Source organism: Pseudochaenichthys georgianus, chromosome 12 (genome assembly GCF_902827115.2).
Source record: "Pseudochaenichthys georgianus chromosome 12, fPseGeo1.2, whole genome shotgun sequence".
Classification (NCBI taxonomy): Eukaryota; Metazoa; Chordata; class Actinopteri; order Perciformes; family Channichthyidae; genus Pseudochaenichthys; species Pseudochaenichthys georgianus.
This window is the reverse complement of record NC_047514.1, coordinates 15881128-15907409: the sequence shown is the minus strand read 5'-3', so window position 1 is coordinate 15907409 and position 26282 is coordinate 15881128. Positions and strand designations below refer to the sequence as shown.

Genomic DNA, 26282 nt, shown 5'->3' with positions numbered 1-26282 from the left:
GCCCTAGCGGACGCCCCCGCGTCTTGATTGCCAGTCGGCAAATCAGCGGACATCAGGGGGTCCTGTCCCGACAAGCTAGCTTGGCGTGCTAACCGTCGGCGGAGGCTCTTTACGGTGAAGCGGGCACAATGCCCGCACGAGCCGGGGTTGTCAATAACCTCCTTGGCGTGTTCCAGCCCGAGGCAGGACGAGCAGACCTGGTGTGAGTCTGTGCCTGATATTTTCAACCTGCAGCCACAGAGCCGAGCCTCCGAGTCCCTGACTCCTCTGGTGTGAGGGAGAGAGGCGTCCATCTTGTTCGCCGCGTGGCGTGGAGAGGACCCGCTCGTAACAGGTACGTTGTCTGTGAGAGAAAAAGAAAAAACGTCCTCACTACCGTGGTGTCGGTAATGAGGGAATGCAAGCTAGCAACAGGTGTGTTGTTAGCTTGAAAAAATCAAAACCTTACCTTAATTTCCAAGGAAAGAAATGGCGAGGTCGATTATAATACTAACTGGTGTGTTAGCATTAACAGTCTTCTTGCGAAGCAGAAGAGTAGCCGGCGAGCGCCCAACGACCGTAAGTTAGCTTTGGGTTCAGTCTGTGGACTGTTAAGCTAGCCCGGCTACCATCGAGATGTGCTCTGAAGCGAGAAGAGGTGTTTGAATGACGCATGCGACGTAGCGCAAGCTACTTATAGGGGGTGGATTCCCTGACGCTGACGTCAAGATCACCAGCCAATCAGGATTGGCGTAATGAGATTGATGCTTCTGTTTGCTCCGCGATGAGGCGCATCCCATAGTGAGACATCGAACGGAGTGTTATGAATGAGAACTAGTAGTAACGTTGGCCCCTTCAATCTTTTGGTGAAGATGTTTATAATGTATCATCACATTTTTGTCTATTTATAATTAATATTAGAGTGCCTGTTTCCTTGGTTTATTGCGTTATGCAGCTACTCGTTAAGTTCCCACCTGAACTTTGAATGCATTCAGCTCATAAATCCTCCAAGTTATTATTAGCTTAATGTCTCTGGCAGTGACATACTGATACTGAAATGAAAAAGGCTGCTTGTTATGAAGCAGGTCATGCGGCCAAATCTGTGTCAAAGCTGTTTTCCAAATCAATAGGAGCTAAAAACATGTGATTCCCCCGAAGCATGTCTAAGACTGAATTAAAGTATTTTCCTTTTCAAATTGTTGATGACATTTAAAAACCTTTTTTCATTTGAGTTTTTTGTCTCTGTTGTGGAAAAAAAGATTGTTTATTAAATTATTTTAGATACATATTTTCAGCACATTATTAATTTAAGGAATATTTCCATTTGGCTCAGTCTATAATTTAAAATGTTGTAAATGTTCAATCACAGACACTTCTGAATGTATAATAAAGCCCTCTGACACAGAATGGCCTGAGCTGCTCTGCCCTCCCTGCAGACATCGCTGTCTCCTCTGGGAGACTTCTGACCTCCACCCTTCACCCAAACAATCGGAGATCTCCAGGGTGGGAGATTCAGAAGGGTTTGCGTGTCTCTGTGAGGGTGTGTGTTTCATGAGACGACACACACGCACACAGACACACATCTCCACCCTGCTGCCTGTCATTGTTATTTCGCTTCGGCAGCGTCACTCAGGAAAGAGGCGCCCGGGGATTGTGTTTGTTTCAGCAAGGGTGTGTTTGACGTGTGTGTGTGTGTGTGTGTGTGTGTGTGTGTGTGTGTGTGTGTGTGTGTCTGTGTGTGTGTGTGTGTGTGTGTGTGTGTGTGTGTGTAATGACAGAGTACAAGCTCAACGCAGGGGCTTCCTGTGTCACCCCTATACTAGCCTGAGGAGCGTGGGAAACACTGAGAGTGATTGACCACAGATAAAACTAAATGACCATGTGTCAATCCAACTTTATCATTGTAGTAAACAAAGTAAGCAGACGTCATTAAACAGCCCATCTACACGACCCTATCGAGCCTTTTGTCAGCTAATGCTACAAAAGTGGTGGAAAAATGACATGACAGTTAAAACTGTATTGTAAAATGTTACTGATGTTATAAATGTCCTTTAGTGGGACAGGAAGTGGATTTGAGTGACAGGGAATTACTGGAATAATACACCTTTGACCCACCAGTAAGCCACTGCTGTCAGGTGATAGGAAGGAACTACATATTAGATTACGGCTTTTCAGAACACTTATGAAATTGTGTATTTTTTTAAAGTATGGACATTTTTTCGACTCAAACGAAAACATGAATTTATTTTAAAAGTCCTGCATCACTACAGTATGTTTTAAGACGGCACTCTCTCTGCTAGTTTTTGTAAACAGAAATATATCCAACAGTGACCTCTGCTGTTATAAAAATGAACACTTTCTGCAGTGTAATGCAGGTCTCATGGAAACATTCATAAAATACCATAACAGGAAAGCTGCCTGTGGAGGCTGCTGTCAACATTGCAGGTGAAGAGGTAGAGGCTTGAGGCTGATGGGAGTGTAATAATCACACACATATTTAATAATTTGACAGTGACCTTCAAAGGACCTCTCTTCAGTGTGTGCAATGTGCATGTGTGTTTTTTAGTATACTCTTCTTTGCTATGCAGAGGAATCTGAGCCAAGGCTTAACATTTTGGCCAACAAAGCTAAATGTTGTTGGACTAGGCCCAAGTAAATCTGGATTAAGTAATTTAAGGAAGGAATTCATGATTTGAAGACCCCCTCCACACACGGTTTAAGACATATAAAATACTACTTTGAATAACTACTTTTTACCAAGTTGGTAAAAACTAGATTGATTTGAGCATAAGGGCATAATGTTCTTTTACAAAACAACTGGAGTGATTTTACCTATCTGAAAGTTCTTCTGATGAAACATACTTGCAGCTTCAAAAATATATATGATAAAACAGGGTAAGCTTTAGGGTGTATCTACCTTGTGATTGACAGGTTGCAAACACTGCAAGCTGGTCATCCGGATAAAGATTTAGTTCGTCAAATATGGCACTTCATGCCTTCAGGCTTGAAAACACAGTAGTCCACAAATCAATGGGTGACATCACAATGGTTAAGTTAACCTCTTATCTATCAATCTATGATATCAACAAAATACATGTGGTTTAAGTTGGTCGTTGTGCTCTGAATTTCAGGGTGCCAACCTGAAAGTCTGTTACTGTGACTCCTTATTGTCAGTGTTGTTGGGGTCCTATGTGAACACATGACTGCCTTCAGTGAGGCCAAGTTTCAAAAGGTACTTAAGAACTACGGTGAAACATGAGGCCATTAACATAAGTGTACGGATTAGGGATGCTCCGATCGATCGGCCGCCGATCAATATCGGCCAATATTCACTCTCTGCTGATCGATCGGTGCTCCGATCGTGAGAGCCGATCACATGACGTAAAATACATTCACCAGTCTGGCAGTATTTTAAGGTGTCTGAAAATGACAATAAAATAGCGGTATGCAATGTGTGTGAAGCAGAAATCCTGCAGCTCCACCCGCTGTGACGGACCGGTGAGCGGAGAAAAACACACACTAAGAGTTAGACCTACACACCTAGCTATTTTATCTACCTCTGGAACAAGCTAAACTAGTTATAAATATGTTTATTCTTCACTGTCGGGTCTCTCAATACTGGATCAGACATAATATGAATATGAATAATTGTAAACCTCATCCCAGGGTGAAACTACTTCCTAGTGTGATATTGATCATCAGAAAGGATCATCAGTCAGTCAAAATGTTGAATTGTGTGAGCACTTACTGAATATAAAACATTAAACATTGCCACAACAAACGGGGGTGTGTGTGTGTGTGTGTGTGTGTGTGTGTGTGTGTGTGTGTGTGTGTGTGTGGTCACTCGATTAAAACCATTTATCTTGACTCCTGACCCACAGGCATGTCTCGCAGATTGCTACTTCAGTGAATTGTGGATGGATGCCTATAAGGCTGACCTAAAGTAAAAGCCTTCCATCAATAAAAAGTATTTTAGCAAAATCCTGATTGGAAATCAATGACCCCTGAAGGAAGCATGTGACAAATGAAACACTGTAAATGAAGTTGGGTGGTTCTCAAAATTAAAGTCTCCTGTTTTGTTTTGTCTTACAGATTACGCTGAAGAACTGAGGTTCTACCTTATTCACATGACAGAGGTAAGAGTAAGCCTTGTGTGTGTTTGTGTGAGTTTTAAACAAAATGAGGGTCTAATGTGAGAAGCCTATTTTGTGTGTGAGCCAGAGGGGCTACTGAGGCCGTGGAAAATCACATGGCATGGCAAGACACTAGAATTAGCAGAAGGCTCTAATGAAAATATTTTTTTATGTGCGTCTTTCTCAGATCCGATGTCAGACACACACACACGCACGCACGCACGCACGCACTCTCTATATTTGTCTACATACATCGTAAACAATTAAATACTAAAACACATACTTTAAATATTTGTAATCCTATTTTATTATTAAAGTGTTTTATATATTCCCACCTAAAATAATCCTCATTTTGAACAAGGCTGTGGAAACAAGGTACACTAAACTATGTGGCCTAGAGATAGTGCTATTCAGTATAAAACAATTAGAATGAGTCAAGATATTATATATCTATTGATTTACATTCAAATATTTTCATAGTTATTATGAAAACTAGTCATCCTTTCTCCCATCTGCTGTACAGTAGCACCTCTAAGGCTGTCATTTTAACTTGAAAGGCTTTGGGCATAATGAATATTTCATCGTTGTGATCATTCACGGATAACTGTAATGGCACTTTAAAGGATTACACTTTTTATTGTTTAAGCTGCATGAAAGATATATGGCCATGGCTGGAATCTGGTAGTTTGAAAATGTATGTTCCCATATAGCTCAAAGGAAACAGTATATTGTTGTCTGTAGTCTTCAGATAAAAAATCAAATGAAATCAGCTGCACTCAGACAAAGGAGCAGGATTTGATCTGACCAATACTTTATAGTTATGAAGCCTGTTTGTCTGCTTGACAGCCTTAACATTGTGTGTGTGTTCCTGGCAATTCTTCTGTACCTAATGAGCATTTTGAGCAAATGGTTGTCAATCATTTCTTTGTTTTTCTTTTTTGCATTTTTGAACTGGAGAAATGTGTGTGGGAATGAAACTGCAGCTTTATCTCACTTTCAATGTTGCCATACATTATGTTTTCATCAGTAATCACATTTTGGTTCTACCATCTCACATCTTTCAACCTTATTTAGTTCAAGTGTAGAAGATGTAAAAAACTGACATTTTCTTCTACGCTCTGTGTCTGGAGACCTTTCCATCATCGCCTCCAGCCAGATTTACCTTGATGTGAAGCATGTTATCTAGCAGAGCATACAAGTGTGCTTAAGCATGCCGAGTATATGCCAAGCAAATTCATGGTTCATGTATTTACTTGAATATGTAGCCGGGTCGGGTGATACAATGGCTTGGGTAGAGTTTATGTTCAGAGTCATTTTATTAAGTGGTTAATCCAGTTTTCTAATAGTAGAATCTGAGTCTGTTACCAAACATATATAGTTTTAGCTTTCCAACATCTTCATCTTCTTCTGTATTTCTTTGGCCAAGGAGGTAATAATACAACTGTTTTTTATGGTAGCCTGATTTAAATTGCTGATACTGACCTAATACATTGGTTTAGATTGACCTCTCTTCCACACCTTTGCACTCGATACACTCTTTAGTTTGACAAATCCCAGTTTATAGACATGATACTTAAAAATGTCAAACTGTACAACTCAAAATATGGTGAATCTGTGAAACTCAGCTCATACATTTCTTCCCCGAACAAGGTCATCTTTCTTTTTAGTCTTTTGAAAAAACATTGTACGACATTTAAGTTCCTTAAACCTTCCTTAAACTGAATATATTATGTCTCAAAACTGTTTTAACAATTAAGCTGAAGAATCTGCACAAGGGGCCATTTTCTGCCTTTTCCTTTTTACCGCAATTTCTTGTGGCCAATATCTGCTCATATGGATAATCTTTTCACAGAGAGACTCGATAAACCCCGTGGCCCTGACTCCTGCTCCACACACACACGAACACACACACATTGTCACAGTATTTTTGCTTTGAAATGTGCCGCATAGCAGCTTATGAATCTCTTAGAGAGCCTTTTTTTATCGGAAATTCCAGACAGAATGAGAGATGCCCGAGATCTGTCCCGCCAGGCTAGAAGAGAGGAAGGAAAAAGCTTCAACACTATTTAGACTATCCAATTAGGGGGATGTATAAAAATAAAACCTCTTACGTAAGAAAGCATGAAAGAGAAAGTGAGAGTTTGAGTAAAAAGGCAGATTTTAGATGTTATATATGCGTCACAGGAAAACAGAATTGCTCGAATGGTGGTATCAGCTTAGCAAAAATATGTTTGTGTGTGTCTGTTTTTGTTTGTGTGTGTGTGAATTTGTTTCCATTCAAAATGCACTTGGCTCAGCCTTATTTCTCTATCCCTCCTGTCAGCTGCCTCCCTACATACAGAGTGTGAATTCATCTATTATAGTTGATACACCTGTCAGCAGTTAATTTCAAACCTCAGGGAGCAAACAGTAGCCACAATGAAACGCTGCATGCAGTTCACTCATACTGTAACTCTTATCTTTCACATTTACTGTAAGATATACTTTTTAAAAGATACTTTGTTTTCATAGTTTTATGCTATGCAGTTTAAATCTATGCTGACGCATTATGAAATAATTAGGGATGCTCCGATCGCCAATTTTGGGGCCGATCGCCGATCGAGTGGGCGGGCCCTAAATGGAAGGTTTAAACATCACTTTAAATCTTCCATTTAAAGTGATGTTTACAACTCAGTTAATGGGGCTCATTCACTGGAGCTTCCACAAACAACAATCAACTTAATTATTACATTCAAATGATGTACATTATTCAAGTTTACATTCACTTTGGATAATAACACGGGAGAAATGAGCGGAAGCGCTCTCTTTTCCTCTCTCCCTCTCTCTCTCCCCCTCTCTCTCCCCCTCTCTCCCTCTCACAGCCTGTCAATGGCCGTTTCTCAATCGCGAAGATGCTGGATTGGTAGTCGCGTACTTCCAAGTCACTTCCTTCAGAAATGAAGCAAGTATACTTCCAAGCCACTGCTTCGGAAAACGAAGAAGAATGGAACAGGCTAACAAGTGTGCCACTCTCTCTAACGGTTTCAACATAAACTGTACCGAAAATAAATACCTCACGATGTCTATCTAATTATGAACTTGCTTTACTTTCATGGAACACATTTATGGTGGAAATAAATTTAACAAAGTAACACATTTAACAACACTACACATTTTCTACGCCACTACATACTTATATTTAAATGTGTGCTGCGTCGGTTCAGTCATTCTTCGCAAGGGTTTTTGAAATTGGTCCGTGCGCAAAGCATTGTGGGGATTTTAAGGACGCGAAGTCTACCCATGTGCAGCCTCGAAATTTGCCCCAAACCAAGGACGTGGCCTCGGTGGAATTCCAAGTATGCTGGAGATTGGAACAGTACTTCGGCGGCACTCGATGACGTAGCAGTCTTGAAATATTGGCTTGGAAGCCAGTATCCTCGAGATTGAGAAACGGCCAGTATCTCATGCAGCTCTCTGATCCAGTAATGAGTGACCCGATAGTGAAGAATAAATATATGTATAACTAGTTTAGCTTGTTCCAGAGGTAGATAAAATAGCTAAGTGTGTTAGGTCTAACTCTTGTGTGTTTCGCTCTGCTTACTGGTCCGGCGGGCGGAGCTGCAGGATTTCTGCTTCTCACACGTTGCATTCCGCTATTTTACTGTCTTTTTCGGACACCTTAAAATACTGCCAGACCGGTGAAGCCATTTTGGCGAGCTTGTTTTGCCGCGCACAGAGAAAAGTGTATTTTACGTCATGTTATCAGCTCTCGCGATCGGCATGTTTAGAGAGCGTGACCGATCGATCGGAGCATCCCTAGAAATAATCAATGAAGGCACTCTCTGTGATTTGGTGTACACTTAAAATGGAAGCTTCTTAAATACTGCAGTGCTCATTTATCTTTAAGTGATGACAGAGTCTTTACAGAGTGGTTGACCTTCTGGTCCTGCTGGCAGGGCTCACTGTTGTGTGAGGCAGAACAGAATGTGACCTGGATGGAGAGAGGGATCATTGAGGATGAAGGCATGAATGACTTTGGCTCAATGGATCGAGTCATTTGATTGGCTCGATGGAAGGAGAGAATTCTTGACTCCGACTTAATGCTTACTGCAGGTTTTTATCTTGCCTGGAACACCCCTAATACACACTGTTCCTGACTTGAAGACACTTCTGGAAATCCATCTGCTCTGATTTACAAGCGACCACACGTCAACTTATGTGACTCCTACTTATTACCCCATAAAACTTACTTCTCATGCAGCAGACCTCTTCACTAGAGCTCTTCATCATAGGGAACCATAGTATCTCCTCCATGTCTCGTCCGTTCTTCTGTCCATTGTTTTTATTTCGAGGCAGACATGCATCTTTGAAATGGTCTCTTTGCACATTGGACTTTCAAGGAGTTATTTAAAAGATGTTGGCAAAGATTGAGGAAGGATAGCACTTCAATTCAGCAGCAGTAGGAAAATGACTCCTGTAGTTTCTCTAAAAGTTTTGAGTATACCACTTCAGTTTCCTCCTCTCTAAGTCCGCTCCCCTCCTTTAGTCTACTCCTGCCCTTCTCTTCCATCGCTGGAGGTCATCCTATTTTAGCACTTTCTAAAAACGGAACTGATCTAACCCAGATTTACACGTGGAGGGAGATTGTGTGTGTTTGGGGAGGTGCAATTGTGTCTCTGCAAAGTCAATTGCGTGCGTGTGTCAGCGAAGCAGGAAGAGACGAAGCAAGAAAGCATTGTATAGGTGATTGAGAAACACAGAGAACGAGGATAAATACTGGTTGAAATTATTGTCCAGCGGATTGCGTCAGGGTCATCACAGAGTCACCATGGGCAACTTGGCAGATCGGGTCGGGCCTAAGAAGAGGTTTGTTAGAGAGGCCAGCTCTCTACAGAAGCACCTGCTATCTGACTCCGGAGACGTAAGTCATGATTGATGTTTCGGCTCAGGGGGCATTCAAAGGTTAGGAGAGGGAGATTTGTATCGTTAGCACTATGTAGATCAACGGCATGAAACAGGAAGTATTGTTACCTTAATTTTTGCAAAATAAGTAGTTGTCATAGAAAGAAAAACCACATTGCACGTATACAACTCTTTATGACTGAAGGTGACACTCCAAGGTCTCGAGTGAGTTATATTAAAAATCATATGTATTTGTGTGTATGATTAGCTTATTATATGTCAGACTTAATACATTTGATCTCAGTAATTCATCAGTGAGCTTTGTGGCCCTGAGGTGACCATGATGACTTTGCCCAGAAACATATATCTTACTGAATGTTGCTGTTCCTGCTGTTACTATACAAAACGTGCTGTACTGTATACATGTGGCTTTGATCGTTCCTTTTGATGTGATGCTTCCAGTTAAAGCTGAGAATTTCTTTAAAGCTAATGCATTTTCCTTAATTATAATACAATTCTGAATAATTTCCACTTACCAAAGCACAGCAATAACAATGACTCAAACTGCTTACGTCATCTGACCATAGTCTGCATACATTTATGTAATCTATCATATTTGTACTTCTTCATTGGTCAGTTGTTAAGACCTCCTGAACCATGCACCCACATCAGGGTTCTTTTGGAGTTTGCACTTATTGGTTTGAAAATAAAAACGCTCTTGTTGAGAATGATTTGATTGAAAAGGGATGAGATAAGAGGCCCCGAATATATAGGTATACTGCCAAACTAGGTAAAATCACAGTGGGACGTCTTGCGGTTCAGCCGTTAAACACCAAGGGAGTGCTGTAATCAGGCTACACAGCACAGTGTGCATACAAATTGTCATTATCTTAAAGGGTCTGTTCTATAAAAGGTTGCAGTGTTCTTGGTGCGTATGCTAACGTTCATGACGTTTGTGGACAGAGTTATAATGGTGCAACTTAGATTTGATTACTCACTGTTGATGCTTTTTACAGGAATAGAAATACATCTTAAACATACCCGGATCAAACATAAAAGGATGTACACAAAAGGTGTTTGTTTGCTATACAATTATGCAACAAGATGCCTTTCTCTTATGCATCCCTGTATAAAGTTTCTCCTTGCCTTCAGGGAAATCATTGACTGCATGAAATACAGGCTGTCAGTTTCAGTCTGACGGCAGGGTGCGAATGATATGCACCCAGGGGCTTTTGTCAACAAAATCCCCACTTTATGGTGGTCATCCATAACATAGCTGGGGCAGGAACAGTCTCTCGAGGGTCGGATTGAACTGAGATGTACCCTCTTCATTCCATTTGGCCCTAAACTAAAATCGTACTTTACTTTTATTATCGGATTTGATATGCCAGTAAAGATTGGTAGGAATGCAGTGACAGTGGCTAAACATCTACATATAATCAAGTAAAGACCTCCGTCAAAGCATTTTGATTGCATTGAGATCTACAACCACCAACAATTTACCCAGCAGCATTGGTTCCAGTAATGAGAGTATTCCCCTGAGGTGTACTAAACCGTGGTTTACGTGTCTGGTGCAGGGCAGATGATAACAAGACTCTAAATTATTCACTGTATGCGAGTGTGTTATTTACAAATTAATAATTGATCTTTCATTTTTGTTAGCCAGACCAACAGTATTTTCCAATTATTTCACAGTAGGAGCCATTCAATTAAAATCATAATAATCACTGATTTTTACTGTCACCCTAACTATCTAAATCACAAATAAAATGATAAAAACGGGTGTTTATTGACTTAAAAGCTAACCTTATCTAAGACTCGCGATGCTTTCATGCTTATGCAATAAAAGCACAATTGATACAGTCATGTGAAAACGATAAGAAGAAAAGTGAAATGGTTTGATGAACTCATTGACTAGGTTATGATCTTGACTAAAGACAAGATTAGTGTTGCTAAAAAAAGCCAACTGAGAAAACTTTTTGGAAACAGTACATGACTTCAGAAATCTTCTTCTTGGCCCAGTCATGTGCTTATCACCCTCCCCGGTGGCTATAGGAAGGGCCCCGGGTCAGCTTCAGTCTGCATGCTCATTTCATGGCTGCTATGTCTGGGCAAACCACAGAAGAGCTCCTAACTGGAAACAAGATAAACAAACTAGAAATAGATGAAAGAGTGTGGGAAAGCCACTGAGTTGAGAGGAAATTACATTCCTTTTTTGTGGAACATAAAACATTCTTTTGTTTGAGTGTGTTGTGCAATTAATTTGTTGCTCAATTAATGGTTACCTTTTGGATCACATACTGGATAGTAACAAACATGGAGCCAGAACCTATAAACCAGCATTACAGGGACAACACGTCAACTCCAACCGGCATTGGGTTTTAACGTATTTTGAATTGGATTACGCTTTATTGTTTTTTGTGTCCACCTCCAGTGTAGTGTAACACACTCACACTGGCTTTTGATTATATAGATTCCTGGTTCAGGAATGTGTGTCATAAGACAGTCATGCATTACAACCAGACTTGACCTACATTACTTTACCCTGACCTAACCAGAGCTTTTGATGTTCAGATGTTTGACTGGTAACCATGACTGTGCAAATGCGTTTGTTGAAATGTTTCACTGGCACTGCAGAAAAAGTCACCAACGTCTTTGCGATACGACCTGCCACCATGAGTATCGTTAGCAAATTCCATTACAAAAAAGTCAATAGAAATGTTGAAACATTTCACTGCAAAACAAAAATGGCAACCTCGTAGAATTGCTAGTGAAGAAGTCTGAGGATCACTTAAATCTATTTGTGTCATCCTCTGGGGACCACAAATATGTGTACAGAATTTAATAGAACATAAAATGTTGAGATGTTTTAGTTTGTACTTAAATGGTAGACCAACCATCTCTAGACCCATGCCACTGGCATGACAACATAAGGGAGAAGCAACAATTCAAAAAGACCACAAAGGAGAGGTGATGACATAGACAATACCAGAAAAAGAGACTGTGAGTGGTCAATATCCAGTACAAGACAACAAGAGTCAGCTAGCTGCTTAAGCTTCATTACCTCCTGTTACATGTCTCGATATTCGAAGCCATAAATCCATTAACTGCTGCGGTTACAAAGCCACATGCTTAGAAGTGATTCACTAAAGCCCACTGTGAAGAAATGGCAGATAAGATGAAGGTGTTGTCTATTGGCTTTAGGCCCAAAGGATACAGCTATAGTGGGCACTTGTTTAAGTAGGACTATGAGATAATAGAGCAATGGCGTGCTTGTAGTTTTATCTGCAATGATTGGGACTGGTCACACTACCATGTTCAGCACCAGTAAATGGGCTATGACTAATATGCTATGACACTGTTTCATGTAACGATGTATAGGGACTTGCTTTGAAAAAATCAAACTCTAATCTGTTTACATTATATCCATGAGCGGATATGTTATGAACACGTGATATAATAGGCACTTAGTTTTACCATTCCTGCTACTGTGGCTTTGTAAAATATATATGCGATGGATAGTTATTTAAACTGTATATGGGTTATTTTTAAAAATATGATGCCTGAATTCAGCAGTATTGCGTGCATTAACTGTCACTGAAACCATGCTAACCTGTGTTCAGGCAGCTTAGGTGAGCTGTCTTTACAGCATCCCAATGATACAGTGAAAACTCTCCTGCCAGATGGCTCGGGGGGAGGGCTTCAACCAGGGAGCACTTTAATCAATCTGATTAAGGGGAAATGCTGCCTGTATTTTTAGCCACTCCATGGCAGGCCAGTAGCCATTCATTGCATTTTGTTTCATTAGCTCTCATGTTTATCTCCTGGACGGGTGGGTTTATAAACAGGGGTGAAACAAAGTAGGAGCTAAAATAAGGAATCCATTAGCTATTTTAGCTAATAAGGTTCTTTAGTAAATGTTCTTATGAATAACTGAATAGTCACTCTGTTATTCCAATAATAAAGCCTTCATTTATGGCCTGACTGCTGCCGAAACAAATTACAATTTATTTTGAAAAAATGGTTATTTGTTGTTTCTAGGGCTGCAGCCTCTCTCACTAGCCGGATGTTGTTAAATTCCAAGAAAAAACATGATCTTAAAATGAAAATCCCTAAAGACCTGATTCCTCAGAGAGAAGGAAATTCCGACAAATTCCTTCCAAGCTAAAAACAGTAAAAATATTATCCATATCCATATTCAATTATTAAATATAACTCTATATTATCAAAATATGGAAAACAATTTGGTCCCAGTGGAAATATATGATGTTATTTTTTAAACAAAACAGTGATTCACAAGTGTTTATTTTAACTTAAAGAAAAACAAACATTTTGAATGATAGACTAAAGTAAGACAGCACTTAGATCTAGCTTAAACTAAGAGAGCTGTCCTTGCAAATGGCCAAATTATCGAAAGCTCCAGCTGGCTCCTAAAACATGTGCTCTGTGACTAGCTGTCAACAGTTTACTCATTTGCTGGCATGACTGATTATTTTAGGTGATGTAATGCGATGATGTGCATGTCACTCTCAGGACAACCATCCCAGATAGATGCAATAATGCTCAGTTAGGCAGCAAAGCACAGCAATGTGTAATAATGGTAAACATGAAAGAGAGAAGGAAATGTATTGCTGGAATTGATAGCTAGAGACAGATAAATCATCATTAGTAGCCTCCTAGCAGAGCATAATTCAGTTTAAGATATGATGCTAAAAAATGCACTACTACGTATGCTGTATTACTCGCATCAAAAGTGACTATTGTTGATGGTGTTCTACATCTCTCATCATCCGTTATCCCCCTCCCTAATTTTCTCTTTACCTAAGACTAAATGTGCATGATGTCAGTAAGTGGTTTACAGTATAGTATGCTTCACGACCCTCATATTTACCCACCAAGGCTGTGTAAACATACACATGTCCTCTCTTTGTCAGATTAAGTAAGCCCTCAAGCAGCTCTGAGACCTTTGCTTTGCTATGACTCAGAGTAGAGTCCCAGCTGGTGTCCTTTCTGATTAATTATTTTATTAATTTAATGTTACAAAAGCTAAAGTAATAATGTACTGTAAAAAGTTGTACTTATAAGGGTTTTTGTATGTGAAAGTGTCTGGGGATTCAGGTGCATGCATGTCTCTGAGAACATGAACTGCTCTATCACAGATGTGTTTTCTCTAATGTGGGACAGTGTGGAGGTGCCTGGAGAAACCCTGTCCATATGAGACAATGTTCCCTGGAAAGCCTGAGCGTTTGCATTATTTTCCCAGCATTACTCAACCCAAGTAATTATTATTATTGCTTTATTGTTATGGAAGGAAGAGAAACAGAGAAATTGTATCTTAATCAGAATGGAGTATATCACGTATCATATCACTTCTGTTGTGAAATGGGGAGCATGTGTGTTATATTTTTGGTGTTACCAAGTGTCATTAGCATTACATGATTGAAGGTTAATTGTTTTGAGTTGTGGCCATGTGTACATTTTCAGAAATTCACTGTATTTGATACCTGCATAAGTAGTGTTGGTATACAATCTCTAGTCAACCATGTAATGAGAGGATGACAATTAACTAGGAAAAATGCCTATAGCTAAGTATAATAGAAACGAATGGTCTTGCACTGTTCAGTTTACCCACAAATGTCTTTATTCTTTTTAAGATTTCTTTGGGTGCCTTAATTCAAGTACACATGGTCCAGCGCCTGATTTGAACCCAGGTTCTCCCCCAGTACATGGGCCGTCTACCAACTGAGCTATACGATGGCCCTACCCACACGTGTCCGAAGAGGTTTTCCTGTCCTTTCCTGACCCCTAAAAACACAACCTCATAGATTTATGAGATTTAATTGACAGCAATATCATAAGGGTTTCCCGGGGCCAGTTCTTTACATTGACGTCTGCGTGTGTTCCAAGTATTATGGCCTCTGTGACCCTTATAGACCTGGACTCATTCCAAATGATGGATATCAAAGGACATCAACAATGAAAAAGCCCCTACTTCATCATCTTGTCGTGCAATTGAAAACTGTCGGGCTCAATATCATAATGGCTTTTGGCTTACCAACCTCTCTATCTTGTTTGTCTATTTATCCCTCCCCTTTGACTTGAAGATGATGTTATTTACTTTTTCTGTTGAGGAGAATTCCTCTTTTGTTTTGGTTTTGTTTCTTTCTGCACAAGTTGGCCTCACAGTATTCTGTTCTCCTTCTTCTTAATATTCAACATTTACTATCAACAAACATCTACAGTATGCCCTGCATGCAATTAATTTTATGCTGCACAGTGCTGCGCTTCAATGCATTTTACCCTTACATTAGCATCAGCAACAAGGCTTGAACCACCACACTCTGCCAATTGACCCTTTCAGCAGCATCCCCATCTTTAGCAGAACCTTGAGTGTCATTGAAAGAGACAGGTAGTTGAGAGAATGCAACACAGCATGGCATGCAATAGCCCATGCAGCCAGGAAACAGGCATATAAAGTAGCATCATGATTCACAACTGACCAGGGCAGTGAACGTCAAGTTAAGTCCTGAGGACTCCAGTCCATCTCTGAAAACTTGAACAAAATGGAAAAATCCTATTTATAGTCTGACTCGTGCCTAAAAATGTCAGGATACAAATCATTTTTACCGACACCGCCGGAAGCAGAGCAACCGAGGTAAATGGAAATGATCAAATTGGAAAATAAATGATTTGGAGAAAAACGTGTACTCGAACACAAAAGGTTACTTTCATTTTGTACTTCAATCAGAAAAGTAAGAATAATGAAAACTATTAAGTCAATATGCCAGCTGAGGTGTAAGAGGAGCTGATATGAGTGTGTATTAGTGTATGAGTGCATGAAGGACTGGGTAGTGATTTGATGGTTGGTACCCTGAGAGCCATACATTTTGTGTTTCAATAGAAAATGCAATTACTGAATGTGATATGGTTTATAGCCAGGGATTGTCATTTATAAAACGTGCTGTACCTGTGTGCACTGATTTATGAGTCTGTGTGTGTGGGGAAATAGAACATGGAGGCATTTACTACATTCATAATTCTCACCAAAGCCCAAATAGTGCTATGTGGCCATTGTAAAAGAATATGAAATAGTCTAATAAACGTGAGGGTAACTAAACATGTGCCCATTAAGAACATTTGCGGCAAGAGATCCAAACAGTGCAGCCAATAGAAAGGGATGTAAATGTTCCTTTTTGAACTGAATGAAAGACTAATAAGAACATTTTAACAACATGTCATCCTTGCATTGGTTCCATTCAATAACTTTAAGTTGTGAAGCCGCTCAAACCAAGACAACATGTTCATATCCTAGACATTGTACTCCCATTAACTTGGTTGTGCAGGATTTAAGGGGATTTATTAGCAAAAATGCAATATCATGTTTTGTTTAGTGTATGATCACCTGCAACTAAGAATCAATGCCCTTCCTGTCACTATACAAAGCAGGTCCTCTTCTACAGAGTCATGTTGTATGTTTTATGTTACCTGAAAGCCACAATATGTTCTACATGTTTGGAAAGTGAGGACGAATGAGCGACAGATATTTATTTGGTTGCAATCTGCAATTTCACCGCGTGATGCCCATACATCCTACACACTGGACCTTTTACACTTTTTAAAAGGTCCTCTCAGAATCCAAATTAGGATGGATGAGTTTTGTAAATTATATAAAAGATTAATACGATCTGTCATTTATCGAAAGTGCGTTGCTGGGATCATGACCAAAAAGCAAATGGGGCCATTAAGTGAGTATAGATTTAATCTGGACATCAGTGAGCTCAAACACAGATTCTGAATGTCGTGGAGAGTCAGCCGAGGGGTATTTATGTCCTTTTTAAGTGAAAATATGTGCCAACTCGATGTACACCCGATGTACACTGCTGCTTGTTAAATATTTATTATCTTGTATTTCCCAGCACGGGTGTATTGATTTGTACTCTTTTAGGAGTGCCATTGGGCACATAATCATTTCGTCAGCATCTCAAATTCTGCACGAAGTGGATACTAGCCATTATCTAATTTCACTAATGCTGGCATTTTTGTTACCTAGACGCCTGTGCAGCTTTACAGTTCAAGGTGACATGTAAACTAAGTTCAGATGACTTCTGAATGTGCAAAAATACAAGTCTGAGATGAAACATGCATATAATGACACTAACTTCAAAAGCTGGCACATACACACACATTGCATCACCTTTGAAACTGTACTTACATCTGTTACTCACTTTTCTATTTTATAGCACTTACTGTGCTCACTTGGGCACGCACGCACGCACGCACGCACGCACACACACACACACACACACGTTGCTGTACCTTGAGGGCTCATTCATTCTTTTACATTCATACTTTCTAGTGTAATCCTCCTGTACTTTGTGCGCTCATGCTTTACTTTTTTGAAGGGTTAGGCTACTTCTTCTCTGCTTCTCTGACAGTACATGCCTAATTGCCTGACGTCTCTTCCTCCACCCCTCTTCCTCCTCTCCCTCCCTCCCTCTCTCCCTCTCTCTCTCAGAAGTGTGACTGCCTGCTCAGCCTGGAAGTATATTCAGCAGACCAGAAGCGCCGTGTGTGTCAGTGCCTGAAGGACAACATTGACAAGCAGCTCCAGCTTCACAGGAGGGAGGCTTCCTTTCAACATTTTGATGAGGTATGCCACATGAACACACACATCTAGGAACATTTCCAATTGTATTTGAGGACAAAGATAAATAACTAAACACATGAACACATGGAAATGCGTATATATGTTCATTCCCCCATCACTGATACCTTATGAGCACCATACTCTTCCAAGCATCACACTCGCTTTCCTGCAGCTCATATTACAACCGTTGTGATTTTCCACTTAGCTCTCACATTTATTTTGCCAAGTTTAATGCTGCCTTTTATCTGGCTGGATTTAAGTGTCAACTCACTGCATTTAATACTTTTTTTGCTCTGTTCAGTAATGCCAAAAGAGGGATGTTTTCAGGCGAAAGCAGCTCTGCTGCTGTTACTGCACTTTGTGTATTTTAACAGAACTTTGGCTCATGAATTGTATTTATTGTGATCATTTAAAAACACTTACCACACAAGACAACTTGGATACAAACTCTCAAGTTTTTCACTGTGATTTTAGAAAGGAAAACCTTCTCTGTTTTGTCTTCTCATTGACATGTTTGTTTTTATGTTCAGCTTCCATCTCACAGTACAAAGCAGCACTAAGCTGGGGTTAAAGGTTGGGTTGGTTCAGGCGAAAGCAGCTCTGCTGCTGTTACTGCACTTTGTGTATTTTAACAGAACTTTGGCTCATGAATTGTATTTATTGTGATCATTTAAAAACACTTACCACACAAGACAACTTGGATACAAACTCTCAAGTTTTTCACTGTGATTTTAGAAAGGAAAACCTTCTCTGTTTTGTCTTCTCATTGACATGTTTGTTTTTATGTTCAGCTTCCATCTCACAGTACAAAGCAGCACTAAGCTGGGGTTAAAGGTTGGGTAGGTAATTTTGGAGAAATCAGCTCGAGTGCTCTAGAATTTGAAAATACACAGCCGGAAAAAATCTGCCACTTCCTCACAGAGCCCCTCCTCCAACACACACGAACGTGCACATGACCAATGAGGGCACGAGATAAGTTTGTGCACAGATGGAAGGCTGACAGGCAGGTAGGCCATCCAGTTACTTTAGCCGGGCCGGCTAAAATGATTGGTCGTGCTTTTTACAGTACTACGGCTTCCACAGATGACATCTTTTTATGGATTTTTTGTCAAAGCACTTAAGATATTCATTGCTATCGAGATATTAAGAGCATTCCATGGAATATAACAAAAAGTGTATCTCGAGCCGGTTTCTCAAACTTACCTACCCCACCTTTAAGTAAGGACTGCAGTTTGTAAATAAATGTTTTTTGCGCTATTTTCACCAGGATGGAGATGAGAGATAAGCATGACAGGTCATTTATAATGCCCATTCCCAGGAGCTTTACTTGCTCTTTCTCAGTTCCATTAATGTAGAAAAAACAGAAATAAACTCATTGGTTTTGCTAATGATAGCAATAGGTTGTTCTCTGATCACCACTCTGCAAGATTGTTAATCTCCTGTGTATATAATCTCATCTATTTTTGTAATGTGGCTGAACATAGTAGTGACAACCACAACCTTCAAAACAGAGTTCTCTTCATGTCCAGGGGTTGTTGTTGGTGTACAGCGTGAACAGGAGGGGGCTGAGCACACAGCCTTGGGGGACTCCGTGTTCAACACTAGAGTCGAGGTGGAAAAGACCACTGATCTGAACTGCCTTGGGTCCAGCATATACAGATTGTAGCACCATCTGCGTTGAAGTTTAGCCATGCGTCAGTCCACCTGACGAACCTTTAAGCCATTTTCTTTTTGGTCTTTGGCAACCCCTGATGGCAATATCTGGCTGTGTAGCTGCTAATGGCTCTAGACAGACATATTTATTTAATCTTTTTAGCTGAAAACAGCTGCCTGTTGCAACCAAAAACACCAACTTGGAACTGCCAAGTATTGGATGATTCTCTGGGTTTGTCACTATGTGCCACACCTTTCACATCAAAATACAGATTTTAGTAGCTTGTTCTTTCTAATGATTCACACTTTTGGAATAAGTAACGTTTATTTGAATCCAACCATGTGCAGAATGTGAAGTTTTCTAATGCTTTTCTAAAAACAATCTAAATCACGGTTGGATTAAGTCAGTCCACCCCTACTTGAAATGTAACACAGTAGTGGTGCATGGTGCTGTTAGGATTCACTGTAACTGATCTGTAAGTGCTCTGTGGGCTCACTCGAGTGCCCTTGTTAAGTGGCTGGCTGCTGCAGAGCGGTGAATGAGATTCTTGTGGGGCATTTGGTCATTCAAGCATTCCTACAGCTGAGCAGGACAATCTTTAAAAAAAACGTTTTATTTTCCTGTCAAGGAAATGTCTTTTTGGTTACATTTTTGGTGCTGGCGATTTTCAATCTGATAAACTTTGGACAAAATAGAATGTGGAAAAAGGGTAGTATTATAGTTTAAGATCTGAAGCTGTAATATAGAATATCGGTATTTAATGAATAGATTTTAGCAGTGACGTCCTACATTTCAAAGCAGTGCAACCCAGTTAACTTTGCTGAAAGGTTAAAAGGGATACATAGCTTTGAGTTGAGATGTCACACATGTGTGACATTTCTGTATGAAACAAACCCCTAATGAGCAACATGCTCATTAGGGGTTTGTTTCATCAGCACATGAAAGAGAGTAAGAGTGAGAGACTAGTCAACAGTCTATAATGCCTCTCTTTCTACATGAACGCCTATTCATTTGTGTTTATGTGTGTGTATTTTTGACATATGGTTTACCCAAAAATATTCAAGTGTAAACAATGCAGAACTTGGCCTGTAGTTGAATATTCTCCAACATTTTAAGGGTGAATTGTGCCAAATAAATCAACATATTTAAACATTCATACAAACAAGAGACATAAGTTATACCACAGCGGCTTTGTACACATTGCTTTCCTTGCCTGTTTCCTCCTTTGAGCATGTGTGAATAAGGTGCGACGGGCTGACCGAATTATCACATTTACACACATTGCTGTGGTCAATACATTCAATAACTAAATAGCTTGGAAAGCATGCTCTATCACGAAAGTCAATTCCATTGACTTGGACTGTTTTGACAGAACCGCTAAATTGATCAGTATAGACATGGTCAAAGAAACTGCCATGATTGATTGCTTTTCCAATTTTCATTAGTTTTTAACAAGTTCAATCATTCATGAAGGATATATCATTGCCTCATGTTTCAAAGCCTTTGTAGCTAATTATGCTTATCAAAGCGTTACGTGTTTTCTCTGGTAAAACCCAGTCAGTCCCATAGGAGGAGGGACCTGCCTACCTGCTCTGAAACAACATTTTTGCCTAATAAAAAACAAACAAACACATCCTATATAATATCGTTAAGCTAGCTACCACAGCTCAAAACGAATAGTCAGTTGCAGTTTTATACGATAACCCAAGTTTTATTTTATTAAAAAATAAACACCTTAAAATGCACGCGTAGGATGGACAATCGATTCAGACACTGATAGTGCTATCGCAAATAAATGTTACATTCAAGTGTGCATTGCATGCTTGTCCTGCCCTGTGGAGATATTCCTGTACACTTTCTTTGTGCAGTCATTAGAACCTTTTACTGTGAACTCTTATTAAAGGGAAATCTGAACCCCTGAAGGCAAAAATAATACATGTTTAATCATAACATTTTACATCTTGACAAATTAGTTCACTTTTGATTGCATTTCTCCAGAATACCTTTGAGGCAAATAGTTTGTATTCAGTCAACTGTGTTTAATTATATGTAAATCAGCAGGAGATATGAGGAAGATGCCTTTGTAGTAGCGTATCTGATGCATGGGAACTTTAAAAATTGTGTTTTGTGTAATTTAGTTAGGCCGTTTCTGTTATGTAATTTTATATCTGGGTCAATCTTTTTTTAGAGATTGTAAATGCATTGGATATATACATTTAAAAAGAGTGAATATCAAAATGACAACAAACACGATTAATAGTCTGCCACAATGCCTTAAATAATTATTTAAATGAGTGCTTTGATTTAACCTCTCTTCACAGTCACTAGTTTATAAAATGTAAATAGTTCAAGTTCAAAACATTTCGGAGAATGTTCCAATAATTGGACATGGAGTCATATTCCTTTGGTGGTGCTAAAATAACTTAATTTGTGCCCCATTGGTACTGCTAAGCCTCCACCAGAACATACTCCATTGTGTTACAAACTGCATTTGTCCTCTCATGCACAAAGTCCAGTAAATCCAAACTTAGCTGAAGCTTGCACTTTACTCGAGAGTAATGTTCAAGTGTGCTGAAAGAGCAGAATCCAATCCAAAGGGAAACAAACATCTTACAGAGCCATGTTGCTTCTTTCATTCATGTTTCTCCAACAAATGGGGTTACTCCGTCACAGTGTGCCTCGGTGCCTCCACTCTGTGATCGCTTTAAATGCTTCCCTTTGGAGACAAAAATTGGATATGAGCCCTTTTGCCCTGGAAGATTCTTTGAGTCGGGCAAAAAGTTGCCATTTTGTCATTTGTATGGAGCTTAATTTAAAGTCGGTAGATGTTGAACAGAGTATTTGAGGGAAATGTTTATGATGATTAACTCAACTGTCAATTTGCATGTCATGCTGATTTAAAAGTTGATCAGAATATTAGCTTTGCCTTACATTTATTTTGATTTGATTAATTTTAGTTGATTTCAGTAACACATAATACCTATAGGTTACTTACGTAACCCCAGTCCTCGAGTAACATGAAGTGAGATGTCTCACGATGGGATGCGCCTCATCGCGGAGCAAACAGAAGCATCAATCTCATTACGCCAATCCTGATTGGCTGGTGATCTTGACGTCAACGTCAGGGAATCACCCCCTATAAGTAGCTTGCGCCACGACGCATGCGTCATTCAAAATAAGCACCTCTTCTCGCTTCACCATAGCAAGGAGGGCCGTCTGGTGAGACATCTCACTTCATGTTACTCTGAGTACTGGCGTTACGTAAGTAACCTATAGTTCTCATTCATAACACTCCGTTCGATGTCTCACTATGGGAAATTGTAGCTCCCGTATTGCCAGACGAGCTTATCTCGAAAATCACCAAACCAACCAGAACTTTAACAGGTAGAGCTCTGACTCAATCAGGTGCCCAGCACTGCTTGAGTCATACTGGGAGTAGAACGTCCAGACTGTTAAGAGGCGGACAAAAGTGAGCGGCGAGGACCAATATCTTGGATGGGAGACATCCTGGACGGAGCCCAGGATGCAGCCAGACCCTGAGTCAAGAGAGCTCGTGGACCCGAGGGTGCCTGTGAACTCTGACTCGTATGGGCCCCACAGCAATTGCTTCCACAAACCAGTGGGTGAGCTGTTGCTTAGTAACAGGCTTGCCCTTATAAGGGTTAGGACACAAGGGGCTTGGTCATTACGACGAAGCACCCCTGATCTGTCCCTGTACGTGCGTAAAGCACGGGCTGGACACGGCAAATCCGGCCACTGTTCCCCGGAGGAAAACAGTGGCGGGGAGGATGCCTCAATGTTAAATATGGTACCTGAACCAACCGCCTTAAAATAAAGGCAGGGTTGGGCTTCAACCACACTCTGTTTGCCCTGGGGCGAACCGAGTGCCTGAAGACTGTACAGATAGCGCATGAGTGCCACTGGCTCGCTTGGCAGCTGCCAGGGTCAGCTTCATGTCACACTGTATTCAGATTGTACCACTCACGGGCCAGGCCCATAGAGCCAAGCGCTCTGGGTGTGGGTGAAAGATCGCCCCCCCCGCTTGGGACAGTATGTCCCTGCGTAGTGGGAGCTGCCATGGCTGCCCGCACAGCAGCTGATATATCTCCGCTAGCCAGTACATAGCTGGCCAGTGCGGAGCTATCAGGATAAGTGTGTGGCGTTGCTCTCTCACTCTGGCCAGAGTTGGGGGTATCAGAGCCAGGGGTGGGAACGCGTACAGAAGGCCCGGGGGTGTGCATCCACGCCTAACGGTGCATTTAGATCGCAAATCGAAAAGAACAGCTGACACTGAGCATTGTCTTTCGATGCGAACAGATCCACCGCGGCTCTGCCGTAACGCACCCACAGCTGGCTCACAATCCTTGGATGTAGAGTCCAGTCTGCATAAAGTGGTATACCTCTGGACAGTAGATCTGCCCCGAGTTTCATCACTCCTGGTACGTGCGTCGCTCTCAGAGAGAGGAGACGTCTACCGCTCCATAGGATCAGTTTGCGCGCCAGTGTGTGTAACTGGAGAACGCAAACCCCCTTGCCGGTTAATATACGATATTGTGGTCGTATTGTCTGTCCTCACGAGGACGTGATGTCCCCTGAGGAAAGGCAGAAAGCGTTTTAGGGTGAGAAACACCGCTAAAAGCTCCAGGTAATTTATGTGCGCCCGCTGGAGGTCTCTGCTCCAGAGACCCCTCACCGGGCGACCTTCATAAATACCTGCCTCTTCGTCCTCGTTGTTTGGGGAAAATGTTTCCCCTCGTAACGGGACCTGGAGGTCTCCTTGGCCATTTCGGGCCACGGGATGTCTAGCCTGGACGCAGTGCGCTGACACACGGCCTGCAGGTCCATGCTTAGACAGGGCGAAGCTGGTGTGCTATCGCCCGGGAGAGCAGCCATCGCTCCCGGCTTTGCAGCCTGAGCCGATGACATGAAGATGTCGTCTTCCTGCTCATCCGAGTCAGACAGGAGGAACTCAGAGGTATCCTCTTCGTCCTCCATGTAGTGTAACTCTAGGACATCTTCCGCGGGTGAAACCATGGTGAGGTCCAGCCGGGAGCCCCAGCTTGGTAAAGCGTGGGGCCCCGTTCCTGCGTCTCTTGCCGCCACCGGGTCTCGGCCTGATATGGCGCGGGATTCCGGTTCTGCGGCTGCCGCTGTCGATGAGCCCCAGACCGACCCAGTGAGGGGCTCCATCTCTGCGGCGGACGTGTCTTGATTGCCAGCCGGCAAACCAGTGGACATGAGGGGGTCCTGTCCCGACAGGCTAGCTTGTTGTGCTAACCTTCGGCGGAGGCTCTTCATAGTGAAGCGGGCACAATGCCCGCACGAGCCGGGGTTGTCAATGGCCTCCTGGGCATGTTCCAGCCCGAGGCAGGACGAACAGATCTGGTGTGAGTCTGTGCCTGACACTTTCAACCCGCAGCCGCAGAGCCGAGCCTCCGAGTTCCTGACTCCTCTGGTGTGAGGGAGAGAGGCGTTCATCTTATACGCTGCGTGGCGTGAAGAGGACCCGCTCGTAACAGGTACGTCGAGAGAATTTTTTTTTCCCAACCTGTCTTTAATCCATAGAAAAAGGACGGTGTGGGTCTTTTTTCTCAAAGAATATTACCTGGTGTGGTAATATCCTTTTAATCCTTTTTCTCCTTCGTGGAAGAGAAAAGTAAAAAATCCGTCCTCGCTACCGTGGTGTCGGCAGTGAGGGAAAAAACAAGCTAGCAGCAGGTGTGTTGCTAGCTTGAACAATCAAAACCTTACCTTAATTCCTGAGGAAGAATGGCGAGGTTGATTATAATACTAACTGGTGCGTTAGTACTATACTCTTCTGGGGGGGCAGAATAGGGTAGCCGGCCAACGCCCGTCGACCGAAATTAGCTTTTGGTTCAGTCTGTGGACTGTTAAGCTAGCCCGGCTACCATTAGAGATGTGCTCTGAAGCGAGAAGAGGTGTTTGAATGACGCATGCGTCGTGGCGCAGGCTACTTATAGGGGTGATTTCCCCTGACGTTGACGTCAAGATCACCAGCCAATCAGGATTGGCGTAATGAGATTGATGCTTCTGTTTGCTCCGCGATGAGGCGCATCTCATAGTGAGACATCGAACGGAGTGTTATGAATGAGAACTCCAAATTCATTCAGATTAAGGTGTAACTCTGTGTTCTTCTCCAGATTACGTGTTAATAACGTTTAATGACTTTTTTTACAGTATTATATAAACTGCAGCATTGCTCTAATAAACTGATTACAGTGAAACATTGAATTCAATATTTATTTATTTTACATCACATTTCACACTGGGACATCACATGCTTTACAGAGGTGGTTCAGAGTGTGGGGCAAACTCATGTGATTCTACATTTAATGTGTTTTCCCTTCAAAGTAAAAGCCGCACATTTGAAAACATTTGTAATGGTCATGGGATCTTTAAAAGAATCTTGTGGCATCCTAAATCAGCAAAACCAATGCAGTCTACAAACTCTTGATTTATAACAAGTCTTTAAACCCTTTTTATTTTTTTATTTTTTTATTCGTGTACAGAAACACTTAACACTTAACCTTGTGGTGTAGTACCCCACAGCCATTATAAACCTGTGAGCTCTTTCCTTAGAAAGCTTCCGGTACATTCTTGTCTGGGCAGCATTAGCCACTAAGCTGCTGGAAAAATAAATGTGTTCAGCTGCAGACACACACATGCTCTCAAATGAGAATTAAGACAGGACTGGCCATTTTGAAAATGACAGCTGCACTTCATCACACACAGTAAGCGTTTGATGAGCAATGCTGGCACTCCTTCTCCGAGCAAAATCAAAATTCTACAAAATCAAACTATCTGCAGTTAAAGTTGCATAAATCTTATACATGGGGGTGAAAAAGATGGCTGCTGCAGCTGCTAATGTGTATGTTGAGGTTGTTAAGGTTTCGAGGCAGCTTGTTCTGTTCCCTTTCTCTTGCTTACTCCTTTCACATTGATGAGAACATGTTTAAGGAAGCAGTGA

General features: G+C 41.3%; 1 protein-coding gene across 1 annotated transcript in view; it reads left to right on the top strand.

Moving 5' to 3' along the window:
* The window catches only part of rgs3a (regulator of G protein signaling 3a), a 167589-nt gene that overhangs the window by 76339 nt on the left and 64968 nt on the right, over positions 1-26282 (top strand). The window contains 2 exon segments of the mRNA XM_034095308.1: positions 4072-4115; positions 17509-17643. Coding sequence (XP_033951199.1) covers positions 4072-4115; positions 17509-17643 — 179 coding nt within the window.